Consider the following 13,731-nt stretch of genomic DNA (forward strand, 5'->3'; position numbering starts at 1 on the left):
TCAGACGCTTACCTGACTGAGCCACCCAGGTGCCCTGAGAGTTTTGTTTTGTTTTGTTTTTTAATTGACTTCTGACTTGCAGAGTTTCTGATAAGAAATTTACACTCATCTTTGTTCCATAAAGTGTCTTTTTGTCTGCTGGCTGTTTTTTTTAATGTTTATTTATCTTTTTTTTTTAAAAATTAATGGTTATTTTTGAGAGAGACACACACAGAGTGTGAGTGGAGAAGGGGCCGAGAGAGAGAGAGAGAGAGAGAGAGACAGAAACCGAAGCAGGCTCCAGGCTCTGAGCTGTCAGCACAGAGCCCGACGCAGGGCTCGAACCCACAAACCACGAGATCATGACCTGAGCTGAAGTTGGACACTTAACTGACTGAGCCACCCAGGAGCCCCTATTTATTTATCTTTGAGAGAGACAGAGAGCAAGAGAGAGAATCCCAAGCAGGCTCCGGGCTGTCAGCACAGAGCCCGACCAGGGCTCAAACTCACGAAACCATGAGATCATGATCTGAGCAGAAATCGAGAGTCAGACGCTTAACGCTTAACTGACTGAACCACCCAGGCACCCTCTTCTGACTGTTTCTAGCATTTTTTTTTCTTTATTACTCATGCTTTTTAGCAGTTTTCCTATTATGTGCCTTGGTTTTATTTTCTATGTGTTTATCCTGTTTAGGGTTCGTTGAGCTTCTTGGATCTGTGAACTTATGCTTTTCATCAAATTTGCAAATTTTTCTGTCATTTTTTTCAAAAACTATTTTTCCTGGGGCGCCTGGGTGACTCAGTGGGTTAAGCATCTGACTTCGGCTCAGGTCATGATCTCGCGGTTCCTGGTTTTGAGCCCCGCGTCAGGCTCTGTGCTGACAGCTCAGAGCCTGAAGCCCGCTTCGGATTCTGTGTCTCCCTCTATCTGTCCCTCCCCTGCTCACACTCTGTGTTTCTTTCTCTCTCTCCCTGTCTCTCAAAAAAAAAAATTTTTTTTTCCCTACCCCCTTTTCTGGAACTTTAATTACACATATGCTTGATAGTATTTTCGGTCTTTTTTCTCTCCTTTACATTTTAGATGGTTTGTATCGTTGTATCTTCTAATTCACCAATCATAATTTTCTGTGATATTAAATCTTTTGTTAAACCCATTCATTAACTTTCCACTCCAGACACGGTGTTGTTCATCTCTGGAAGGGCCATCTGTTGGCATGAGTGCCCCCCCCCCCGCCGGCTCCCCGCTCAGGACAGCACCCAAGTACTTGTCCTGTGTGTGTGTCCGATCGTACACTCCTTCTGTGGTGTGTCTTTTTTCTTCTTTCCCTCGACCACCTGGTAGCCCTGAGAATCGAGGGTACTGTTCTGTGCCTCGTATTCCAGGATGTCACCACCTACTGCTTCATTTCCTGTGGTTCTCATCACCAGGCCATATATGGAAAATCGTGCCTACCCTGTTGTTTTTGCCCCAAGGACGCAGCCGTCTTTCCCCTTCCTTTTGGCGGTGCTGTTCTATCGGCCTCTGTTGCGTGTGTGAACTAGGAGGAAGGACTAGGATTCACGGCCAGAAATCTCGCCATCACAGGTAATAATATATAGTTGGCTCCTTTTTGACTAATTGGTTGACAGCATCCATGAAGGAAAGAGAAAAACAGTATATGAGTCAGGGCTTTACAGTTTGCAGCATAGTTTCATTAACATGATTTTATGTAATCTTTTTATTGTGATGAACTATACAGAACACAAAATTTACCATGTTAGCCATTTTTTTTTTACTGTTTATTTATTTTTGAGACAGAGAGAGACACAGCATGAACGGGGGAGGGGCAGAGAGAGAGGGAGACACAGAATCGGAAACAGGCTCCAGGCTCCGAGCCATCAGCCCAGAGCCCGACGTGGGGCTCGAACTCACGGACCGCGAGATCGTGACCTGAGCTGAAGCCGGACGCTTAACCGACTGAGCCACCCAGGCGCCCCCATTTTAGCCATTTTTAAGTGTGCAGTTCAGTGGCATTAAGCACACTCACGTTGTCCCACAACCCAAACTGAACTCCGTATCCATTAAACAATAATCTCCCAGTCCCGTGTCCCCAACGCCTGGCCATCACCATCCTATTTGCCACCTCTATGAATTTGACTAGTTGGGTACCTCACACAGTGGAAACATAGAATATTGGCCCTTTTGTGTCTAGTTTATTTCACTTGGCATCATGTCTTCATGGTTCGTCCATGTCGTAGCATTTGTCGATTTTCCTTGCTTTTTAAGGAATAATATTCCACTGTATGGATATACCCCATTTTCTTTATCCATTACATCCGTTGATAGACGCATGGGCTGTTTCCACCTCTTGGCTATTGTGAATAATGCATAATGCTGCCATGGACACGGGTGTCCAAATATTTGTTCAAGTCCCTGCCTTTAATTCTTTAGTGTATCTACTCAGAATTGGAATTCTTGGCCAATAGGATAATGTTATGTCTAATTTTTGAGGAACTGCTATCCCGTCTCCACAGTCGCCGTACCATTTTACGTTCCCACCACCAACACGCAAGAGTTCTGGTCTCTGCACATCCTCACTGGTACTCGTTTATCTTTACAGCTGCTTGGTGAGGAATGTGGACAACATTCTCTCCATTTCACAGCTGAGACCATTGAGGTCGAGTTGCTTGCCTAAGGTTACAGACTGGTGAGTTGTCTCCATAGTCATTAGTCCAAACCTTTTGATTTTTTTAAATGTTTATTTATTTATTTATTTTTTTTTTAAATTTTTTTTTTTTCAACGTTTATTTATTTTTGCGACAGAGAGAGACAGAGCATGAACGGGGGAGGGGCAGAGAGAGAGGGAGACACAGAATCGGAAACAGGCTCCAGGCTCTGAGCCATCAGCCCAGAGCCCGACGCGGGGCTCGAACTCGCGGACAGCAAGATCGTGACCTGGCTGAAGTCGGACGCTTAACCGACTGCGCCACCCAGGCGCCCCTAAATGTTTATTTTTGAGGGAGACAGAGAGAGAGAGAGAGAGAGGGAGACCTTGAGTGGGGGAGAGGCAGTGAGAGGGGGACAGAGGATCTGAAGTGGGCTCTGTGCTGTCCGAGCAGAGCCCAATGCGAGTCTCGAACTCATGAACCGTGAGATCATGATCTGAACCGAAGTCAGACGCTTAACCAACTGAGCCAGCCAGTTGCCCCCAAACCTTTTGATATTTCTTTATTGAAATATAACTGGCATGTAGCACTGTGTCAGTTTGAGGTGGGCAATGCGTTGATTTGCTACACTTACTTATTGTGATATGATTACCACCATTTTAGCTAACACCTCTTATGTCACATAATTATTTGTTTCTTTGTGGTGGGAGCAATTCAGAGCCAGCCTATCGGTGCCTTTGAAGTTGATAATACAGAACTGTTGACTATAATCACCGTGCTGTGCTTTAGGTCTCCAGGATGCGTGCGTCTGCTAGTTCCAAGTTTATAGCCTTAAACAGCAGATGCCCCAAGTCTGTCCACCTCTGGGCTTCTGGTAACCATCATTTATTTGACTCTGTTTTTACGCATTTGACTTTTTTTGGATTCCCCATATAACTGAGAGCCTGCAGTATTTGTCTCCCTCTGTGTGACTTACCTCACTCAGCATAACGCCCTTCAGGGCCACCGATGTAACAAATGGCAGGATTTCTTTCTTTCTCAAGGCGGGATACCACCCCGTTGGTACCTATCCCAGGCCTCCTCGACGCGTTCATCTGTTGGCACTTGTCTCCCAAACCTTTTGATTTTACGGTTTACTTTGGCTGTCGCTTCATTTTGGTTTTTTTGTTTTGGTTCTTCCTTCTTCTGTCTCCAGGGGTTCTCACACACAGTAGGCCTTCAGTGCTTCATAAATGGGCAATGACTGAGCTGAGGTTTAGGGTTTTAGCTGGGAGATGTTATCTGCTGCTTTTTCTCCCTTTTGGGTTAATTTCTGCATAGCCAGGAAGAAGGATGACAAATTTCCCTCTCAAAAATGTCAGGCTTAGGTAAAATCATTGTATCACTATCGAGCATTTATGAAGTACATTATTCACTTTTTTCTACCCCTCTCTCTCTATTTTTAAGGATTGTATTATTAAGTTATCTCTGCACCCAGCGTGGGGCTCGCACTCACAACACTGAGATCAGGAGTCTTACACTCCACTGACTGACCCAGCCAGGAGCCCTTCTATCTGTATTTTTAATAAAAGATTCCGGCGATCTTAGAGGTCTGTTTCTTCCACTGAGTAGAAACTCACGTGCACCCCAAGGGAGCCCCGCTTCTCCTGGGACAGACTTTGCCCAAATCTGCACCTGACAACAGGTCTTCCTCTCAATGATCCCGCAGACCCACTCTTTCTGACTTTCCAGGCCTCCCGCCTGCCCACTGAACACCCCTGGAACTTCAGGTGGGGCTCTTGGGAGGCGGCTCGAAAGAGCACTGTCCCTCCGGCTGGTCTGTGGCCTCCTTTTGAATTGAGATCTAATTCACATATCGTAAAATTCACCCTTTGAAAGCTTACAATTCGGTGGTTTTTAGTACTTTCAGGGCTGTGCAGCCATCATCACAGTCTAATTCCAGAACATTTTCATCACCCCAAAAAGAAACCCTGTACCCATCAAGAGTCTCTCCTCATTCTCCCCTTTCCTGAGCCCCTGGCAAGCACTGCTCTACTCTCTTTCTGTGTGGATTTGCCTGTTTGAAACATCTCATATAAATAGAACCATATAGTATGTCGTCTTTTGTGTCTGGCTCCTTTCACTGAGCACGATGTGTTCAACATTCAGCCAGGTTGTTGTGTAAATCCCTCCTTCCTTGCTTCCAGGGGCTGGATCCTATTCCATTGGATGGACATTTGAATTGCTTATTTTTTCAGCCTTTATGAGTAATGCTGCCATGGACATTTGGGCACAAACTTTTGTGTGAACGTATGTTTTCAGTTTTCTTGGGTATATAACAAGGAGAGGAATTGCTAGGTCATATCGTAACTCTGTATGTAACTACTTCTTATGTTATGGACAGACATTTACTGAGATAAATTTTCTGCAGTGTATAAATCATTCCTACGCATACAGATATTTAACTTTTTAGAGGAACTGCTACAGTTTTCCAAAGTGGCTGCACCATTCTCCACCCCACCAGCGGTGGGTGAGATTCCACTTTCTCCACATCCTCGCCAGCACTGGTTATTGTCTATTTTCGATTATGGCCATTCTGGTGGGTGTGAAGTGGCATCTCATTGTAGTTTCGATTTATTTGTGTTTCCCTAATTACTAATGACGTTGAGTATCTTTTTGTTGTCGAGAACTGACCTCTGTGCTCCTGCTCCGGAGCCGAAATAGAACACGAAGACAGTTTGGTGATAAAGAGCGACGATAATTGTATTACTTTGCCAGGCAGGAGAGGTTGCCACAGGCTGATGTCTTCAAAACTGTAGACCAGGGGCACCCGGCTGGCTCAGTCAGTGGTGGAACGGGCGACTCTTGATCTTGGGGTTGTGAGTTCAAGCCCCACAATGGGTATGGAAACTGCTTTAAAAAAAAAGAAGAAAAAAGAAAAACTGTAGAGCCGCCTGGGGTGAAAGGCTGAAGGGTTTTATAGGAAAACACAGGATCTAGGCTGTTTTGATAAGAATCTGGTATGTGCTGCCAGCCACGATCCTTCGTCATGTCTTCAAGGTGGTCTCATGACCAGCCCTGGCAACAGCTGTCTGAATCTTGTTACTAAGTATACATTGAGGTCACCGAGATGTCTATATTGATAAAAAGTTCCTGGAACAAAGGATTCTACAGAACAACAAGTGAAGGTGGAGGAGGAGGCTTCAAAAATGAAGAAGAGAAGAATTCCTCAGTTTAAAGTCAGCCTTTTGCTGAAGCTTTAGTGTGTCTATCTTTATGTCTATGCATCTGTACTTTTTAAAAAGTTTTTATTTTTAAGTAGTCTCTACACCCAACATGGGGCTTGAACTCACAACCCTGAGATCAAGAGTTGCATGCTCTACTGACTGAGCCAGCCAGGCGCCCCAACACTTGTACTTTTATAGCCGTTTCATTTTCATGTGCTGATTACCCATTTGTATCTCATCTTTGGGGAAACATCTATTCAAATCTGGTGCCCATTTTTTTCATTGGGTTATGTATCTTTTTTTTTTTTTATTGTGGAGTATGAGAGGTTTTTTTTTTTTTTTTTAAGATGATACATCATGATGATTCCATTTTTTATTTTTTATTTTATTTTATTTTTTTAACTTTTATTTATTTTTGAGACAGAGAGACAGAGCATGAACTGGGGAGGAGCAGAGAGAGAGGGAGACACAGAATCTGAAACAGGCTCCAGGCTCTGAGCTGTCAGCACAGAGCCCGACGCGGGGCTTGAACTCACGGACCGTGAGATCATGACCTGAGCCGAAGTCGGACGCCCAACCGACCGAGCCACCCAGGCGCCCCATGATGATTCCATTTTTTAAAGTTTATTTATTTTGAGAGAGAGAGAGAGAGCGAGCGAGCGAGCAGGGGAGGGGCAGAGAGAGAGAGAGAGGGGGAGAGAGAATCCCAAGTAGGCTCCACGCTGTCAGTGCAGAGCCCAAAGTGGGGCTTGAACTAATCAATTGCTGAGCCACCCAGGCGCCCCTTGGTATCAGAGTTTTTATATAGTCCAGATACACAGACCCTTATCAGATAGAATTTGCAAATACATTATCCCATTCCATGGGAGTGTTTTCACTTTCCTGATACTATCCTTTGATGTACAAGAGTTTCAAATTATGTTCAAGTCCAATTTTTTTCCTGGTTGCTTGTGCTTTAATTTAGGTAATTATTGACTAATCCAAGGTTATGAAGACTTATACCTGTTTTCTTCTATGACTTTTGTAGGTTTGGCTGTTACATTTTGAGTTAATTTTTGTATTTGGCATGAGGTAGAGGTCCAACTTCTTTCTTTCACATTGTGGATATCCCATTGTCCCAGCACCATTTGTTGAAAAGACTATTCCTTCTGCATTGAGTTCTCCTGGCACTCTTGCCAAAACTCAACTGAAATATTTGGGTTTATTTCTGGACTCTGTTCCATTGATCTAAATGTCTGTCCTTATGCTACTACTGTTATCTTAACAACTTTGGATTTGTAGTTTATTTTGTATTAAAATTTTTTACAGTGAAAAAGTTTAAATTTGGCCAGTTGGACTCAGTTTAGATGATCCCAATTTTGTTGGCAATATCCAAAGCATCCTCCTAGTCAGGAGCCATTGGAACATATGCCATCTTCTCTCTGCCGGGCCTGATCAGGGTGTTGGCCTTGGCCACATCAGTGTCATAGAGCTTCTTCACAGCCTGTTTGATCTGGTGCTTGTTGGCCTTAACATCCACAATGAACACAAGTGTGTTGTTGTCTTCTGTTTTCTTCATATCTGACTCAGTAGTCAGGGGGAACTTGATGATGGCATAGTGCTCAAGCTGGTTTCTCCTAGGGGGCCTCTTTCAAGGATATTTGGGCTGCCCTAGGAGACACAGTGTCTTGGGCCATAGGAATGTGGGTGACGTGCGGATCTTCTTTTTTTGTTTTAAAGTGTATTTTTTTTTAATGATCTCTACCCCCAATGTGGGGCTTGAACTTATAACCCCAAGATCAGGAGTTGCGTGCTCTTCCGATTGAGCCAGACAGGAGCCCCGGATCATCATCTTCTTCTTCTTCTTCTTCTTCTTCTTCTTCTTCTTGGTGACTGTGGACGCCTCTCAGCACCACTTTCTTGGCATTCAAAGCCTGTGCTTTCAGTTCAGCTTTGGGAGGGGCAGGGGCTTCCTTCTTTGCCTTTAGCGCCATCTTCGTGAAATGTAGATTTGTAGTTTAAATTTGAAATTTGGAAGTATGAGTCCTCCAAATTTATACTTCTTTTTCAAGATTGTTTTGGCTATTTGGCTCCTTTGCATTTCCATATACAATTTAGGATCGGCATCTCAGTGTCTTCCAAGGAAAAAGAAAAAAGCCAGCAGATAATTTGGTACGGGTTGCATTGAATCTCTAGGTGGGTTTGGAGCGTAACCTTTGCCCAGCATTAGTGAGGTCTTCCCAGTCTTCTGATCCATGAACGATGTTTTTTTGTTTTTTTGTTTTTTTTTTTTCAGTTTTCAGTGTACAAATCTTACACCTCTTTTGTTAACTTTATTCTTAAACGTTTTATTACTTTTGATACTGGTCTATGCTCTTTAACCAGGGTGACCTCATCATGAATGTAGCATTCCAGGACACCATCCATCTGGTTGTAAAAGAAGTCTGGGGAACTTATCTTTATGATTCCTTGTTCCCTGCACCCCCTCTGCTGCCCTCCCCCCCTCAGGTTTTAGTCTGTATGTTGCATTTGCTTGGAATGGGGCCCCTGTGTTGTATGTGGTTAATTTGATGCCGTCATTAGGGCTTCTCCCTATTAAGGGGGATGAATGATACGGAGAAGAGAGGCTTTGGAGCTCCACAGACCTTTGACTGTGGGAAGCCATTTACTGGCTGTGCGACCTTGAGCGACTTGTCACTTTTCCTTTGTCTGTTGGGGCTGTGTATAAGCAAGGTAAATGGAAGCACCTGGAACACTACTCGCCCCCATTGGGTCCACTTCCTAGACTGATGTGTTATTAACAGCCCAGAGACTTGGGCCTTTCAGCTCTTCCCAACTTTTCGTGGTGAGAATATTCAAACACAGAAACATTGAAATCAGCTTCTTGTATTCCTGATTCTGGATTCATCCTTACCTACCCCCCTAACACTGACCCTGGCCTGGGGAAGGACAGCTTTCCCCCCTTCCCGCTTATTTCCGCCCCTACTCCCTCTTTACAACATTGTAGTGAAAATGATTGAACACTTCAACCCAGCTGTCCTTAGCTAGAGGCTAGTATTTACTGCTTGGAAATAGCTTAGAATTCTGAGTTATTTCCCTGTTGGGGGCTCCGATTAATCCTGGGCCCCTAGAACTAGGGAGAAAACGGGTGGGCAGGGGTCTTTCTGTAGCAGGTGTGTCCACCCTCTTCTGTAATCTGGTGTCAAGCGGACCTTGAAGCTGTTTTTCCAACAGGGTCGGATTCTTCTCTCTCCTTACTCATGCTCCACCTTTTCCATCTTCCCTCCAAGGTTGGTTTTTAAATTTTCTTTTAGTATCGCATGTATTGTAAACTGTACACCACCACACAGGGGCTCGGCCTTGGGACCCTGTGATTAAGTCGCATCTCTACCGACTGAGCCAGCCAGGCAGGCGCCCTTCCAACATCCATTTTAAGTACTATCCTTTCCAGACTTTCCCATCAGCAGGTTTTGCCGACTTGCACCTGTTCCCTGCTTGTACCATCAACGCTTTCTACTTTTATCCCCCTTAAGCATCTTTTTTTCTTGCAGGGCTGCGTCCTGTCCTTGTGTGCCATCCTGCCTGGCACAGAACGGAGGTGCTCCAGGTGTATCTGCTGGACCACCGAGCCAAGGCAGGTAGGTGCGTGACATTTTCTGGAGTGGTCTCTGGTTAATGCTCAGCGCGCGAGTTCATCTCACATCGAGATGCTGGTTATTTTTGTTGAGACAATATAAAATAGAATAGGTGTTTGAATTAAGCTCCTCGAAGATCTTTCTTTAGTCCTTAGTGGACTGTGGTAAAGCTCTACGACAAAAACAAGGACTGCCCGATGACGCCAAAGCAGCTAACAGTATTCTGCTTTTTAAGTTTCTAATGATTTAGTTGGAGACCTCTTCATTCTGTAAACACCTAGCACAATACTGGACTCATTGTTGTAATCTCTTAGGTTTCCAGATTTTACTTCCACACATTTTCCTCTCTTACATCCTCACCCCGCGTCCCCTCTCATCGACTTACTGGTTAGCAGGTAGCAAAACCAAAGTGTAACAGAGGGTAAGCACTTATGTCGCCCAAGGCAAGTGCTGTTTTCTCAAGGAGCTACTTCTGACTTAGGTATGATCCAGCTGAGGTGCTCACTCTTATCCCTGTAAGGTCCTATGTCAGGCTGTGAAAAGCTAATGAATATCAATTAAAATTGGTGAAATTGACATTTAGCTGGTATTTGGTTTTTCCCCTGAACTTTGGATAAATTTACCAAAATCTATTTGTGAATTCACTTTATGTAATAGTGTAGGAAGGCTGCAAACTAGTGCTTTTGTTTTTTCCTCTGAACCCCACGTACCAGACATTGAATCAGATCAATGTGTGCTAAGACAAAGATGTGATGGCAAGAAGTGAAACAAGGTCAGGTATCTGTCTCACACAGTTTATTTAACAATAGGTAATAAGAAATCAAATTTAACAGTCTATACAGTGATCCAAAGTTCATATTTATAAGTAATCAACTTTAATTGCATGATTTACAACAGTTGAGGGTTTTTGCTTTCTATTTTCAAGTTTTACAGAAAGTGTGTGTGTGTGTGTGTGTGTGTGTATGTGTGTATGGGGGGTGGGGGCAGGGTAAGGAGGAAGAAAGCAAGCAAAGAAGAAACCCCAGGGATATTTTGCATGTTAAAATCATCCCGCTGGAATCGTTTCTTACCCTCTTTTTAATTTTTTCCTTTGTTAGATGTAAAAATAACGAAAAAAATTCTTTCAAGAAACAGAACCACAATATATAATACATCAATTTGGCAGCTGCCCCTGTATATTTTGAAAAAGTCATTTTTCTCTCTACATGTACAAATTATTTTAATACTTGAAGTTTTTACGCTCAGACTTACGGAATAGAAAATTTTCTGGAGCACAAAAGTTGACTTGAGGGGAGGAAAGGAGTTTTTTTTTTGTTTTTGTTTTTTTTTTTTTTTACATTTTTAAAAGAATGAACATCTTTGCACCCAGAGAAAAAAAATTGGTATTTTAATATATATTTATATATATTTATATATATATAGAATGTAATTTTAAAGTAACATTAACCCCTTTTGTCCTCTGGTTTTAGAAATGTTCTAACTCTTCCATAAAGTGAGGAAAATAGGGAAAAATGTCAACCATCTGCACCAGTAAATAATAACTATTAATATTACATATTTTCATTAATTTAAAAAAAATAATAAAACCTATTGGAGGTGCAAGGCAGGAGCATATGGTTGGCTTCACGGACCTCAGCCTCCTCCCAGTGCACACTTGAACCACACACACAAGGGGGGAAAAAAAGGCTGGTGGGAAACCAGCCATAACAAAAATATATTCTTTGTATTCTATCATCCCTCAGGTTCATCTCGCATGTTTGCTTTAAACCACAAACAGCTACTGCACAGTTCTTATGTGTTCCACGGAAAATTGTCTTTTAGGCTAAGAAAGATTCAAAAAAATTGTTTTCAGTACAAAAAGTCTTGTTAAGAGAAAATAATTTTTTTGCTCCCAAAATACTACAAGGTGTCTCTAGTGTATGTCTAGTGTACTCTGTGAGAGGTTTGAATTCAAGTCTGAGTTATCGGTGCTGAGTCCCAGGTCCGTGGCGCTTGCACCATGGAGGTTTGCCATGCCTGGATTGCTAGCGAGCTGAGAAAGCATTGAACTCTGGTCCGGGCTGGCAAAATGCCCTTGTTCCATGGGGTTGGCCTGGGCAGCTACCAGTCCAGGATGTGGAGAACTGGTCTGTGGGGACACGTGGTGTGGAGAAGGCTGAGGCTGCATCCTCGGGGAAGGGCTGGAGTGGGGGGGCTGGGACTGTGGCCGTGGAGAAGGGACAGGCTGGGGTGAACGCACTTGATTGGAGAGAGAAGAAGGGATCTGCTGGCCTTGGAGGTGTGGGGACTGAGCCTGGTTTGGGAGCATATGCTGTTGGGGGCTCATGGGGTTGGGCTGAGCGGGGGACCCCATCTGTTGCTGGAGGAGTCGCTGCTGATACGCCTGCAGACTGGCTCCTGCCTCGGCTCCCAAGGCCTGGGGGAGCTGGCCCATCGGTCCCATGTTCCCTTGTTGCATCTGTTGCATGTGATGCTGCATCCGCTGCTGCTGCTGCTGCTGCTGCGGTGGGGGGTAGCCAACTCCCTGGGGTTGCTGGAACTGGTTGTGGTTGGCCATTCCAGGGCCGATTCCGGGCCCGGCTCCCTGCTGCTGCTGCTGCTGCTGCTGCATCATCTGCTGCCGTCTCAAGAGGTCTCGGAACTGTGAAGGCATGGCGTTGTGATTCATGTTCATCTGCTGAGCCTGGGGGCTCATCCCTCCCATGGGTGGCTGGAGTTGCTGCTGCGGTGGCTGCTGCTGCGGCAGGCCGGCCCTCTGGACGCCTGCCTGCATGGGGTTCATGTTCGGCATGGCCGGATTAGAGTGGACGCCCTGCTGGCCCGGCATGGTAGGTGGCTGCAGCCCCGGCTGGCCCTGGGGCATGCCAGGCTGCCCGGGGAGGGGCTGTTGGTTAGAGTTGGCATACTTGGCAGCCCGCTGCTTGATGAACGCGGCCAACAGCTGGGGGTTGGCGTGAAGGATACTAAGCACCTGTTGCTGCTGTAGGGGAGAGCTGGGAGACCTGAGAGTCCGCAAAAGGTTTTGTAAGGCTTGTTGAGACACAGTGCCTGGTTTGAGAGGGCTCACGCCTACCTGGCCCAGTCCCGGTTGGGGAGCCATATTCAAGGGCTGACCGTGCTGGGCCACTGACATCATGGCCGGCCTTGGCATCCCGGGCTGTAGTTGCTGGGGTTGAGGCAAGCCTCCTTGGGCCCACGGCGGCTGTTGCTGCATGCCCGTGGGCCCCATCCCTGGCTCCAAATGCCCACTGGGACCTCTGGCCATGGGGGGTGGGTTCATACCCATGGGGGCCATCGGAGTCATCTGGGGCATCTGGTGCTGGATTGGCCTCTGAAAAATTTGCACGTGGGCCATCTGGCGCTGCGTCTCAGCCGCCCTCTGAATCTGCATTGCCATTTCCACTGCCGCAGGTGGGGGCCCCGGAAGGGGTGGCTGAGCAGTCTGAGGGGGGGTCGGAGGGGTCACCTGGCCCGCCGCCTTACCCTGGGAGACAGGGCCAGGAGCCTGAGTCCTAGGCAAGTAGGGTGGCATGCTGTTGGGAGGGGTAGGCTGGGGCTGAGAGGGGGGCTGGGGTTGGGGCGTCTGCGGGGTGGTGGGCTGCTGGCCGGTGGGCGTGGTGGGCGTGGCGGGAGTCGGGGAGGGCAGGCCTTGTTGCTGCCCCACCACGCCGGTCCGCTGCATGCTGGCCATCCTCCTGCGGAGCATCTGGGCCTGCTGCAGCCGGTGCTGCAGCTGCTGCTGCCGGAGCTTTTGCTTGATGTTGAGGCAGAAGGGCACCGGGCACTTGTTCTCCTGGCAGTGCTTGGCATGGTAGCAGCACAGGGCGATGAGCTGCTTGCAGATGGGGCAGCCTCCATTGGTTTTCCGCTTGCAGCCCTTGGTGTGCTGCACGACCCGCTTCATCTTCTGGCAGGACGGCAGCGAGCAGTTGGCGTTGCGGCACTGGCAGGCGTGCACCAGGGACTGGATGCAGCGCTGGATGCTCAGGCGGCGAGAGTCTCCTGGGCTCTGGGTGGCCGCGGCCTGCTGGCTGTTGCTCTCGTCATCTAGGCCGAGACCTAGTTTCTCCATTTTGTGGTCATGGTTTTTAGTGTTATAGCAGGTGATACACAAATCGTAATCCTGGGGGAGAAACAGGCACAGTCAACTCTCTAAGATTTAAGTCATTCAGAAACATTGCATGTATTCTGCTGGGGTCCCAAAGGCCCCTTTGAGAAAGACTCTTCAGCTCTACCATGAAAATCTGAGAAGCAGGCCCGTCCCACTCTGCGCTACTTTTCACCCC

General features: G+C 46.3%; 1 protein-coding gene, 1 long non-coding RNA gene and 1 pseudogene across 5 annotated transcripts in view; 1 reads left to right on the forward strand and 2 right to left on the reverse strand.

Annotated features, from left to right (window-relative positions):
• Positions 1–13,731, forward strand: part of LOC147578870 (uncharacterized) — a 76,276-nt gene that overhangs the window by 45,336 nt on the left and 17,209 nt on the right. For all 3 annotated transcript variants that reach the window (XR_015253280.1, XR_015253278.1, XR_015253279.1), the window contains one exon: positions 9,362–9,448. This is a non-coding gene — a long non-coding RNA (uncharacterized LOC147578870). The remainder of the gene's footprint in view (positions 1–9,361; positions 9,449–13,731) is intronic.
• Positions 6,573–10,105, reverse strand: LOC112863836 (large ribosomal subunit protein uL23-like; annotated as a pseudogene).
• EP300 (EP300 lysine acetyltransferase) overlaps positions 10,226–13,731 on the reverse strand; it is an 83,674-nt gene continuing 80,168 nt past the window's right edge. For both annotated transcript variants that reach the window (XM_086712175.1, XM_086712174.1), the window contains one exon: positions 10,226–13,568. In XM_086712175.1, the coding sequence (XP_086568301.1) occupies positions 11,358–13,568 (2,211 nt within the window). In that variant the 3' untranslated portion in view covers positions 10,226–11,357. The remainder of the gene's footprint in view (positions 13,569–13,731) is intronic.

The sequence above is a fragment of the Puma concolor genome, chromosome B4 (assembly GCF_028749965.1).
Source record: "Puma concolor isolate L17-30 chromosome B4, mPumCon1.1.hap2, whole genome shotgun sequence".
In the NCBI taxonomy this organism is placed as follows: Eukaryota; Metazoa; Chordata; class Mammalia; order Carnivora; family Felidae; genus Puma; species Puma concolor.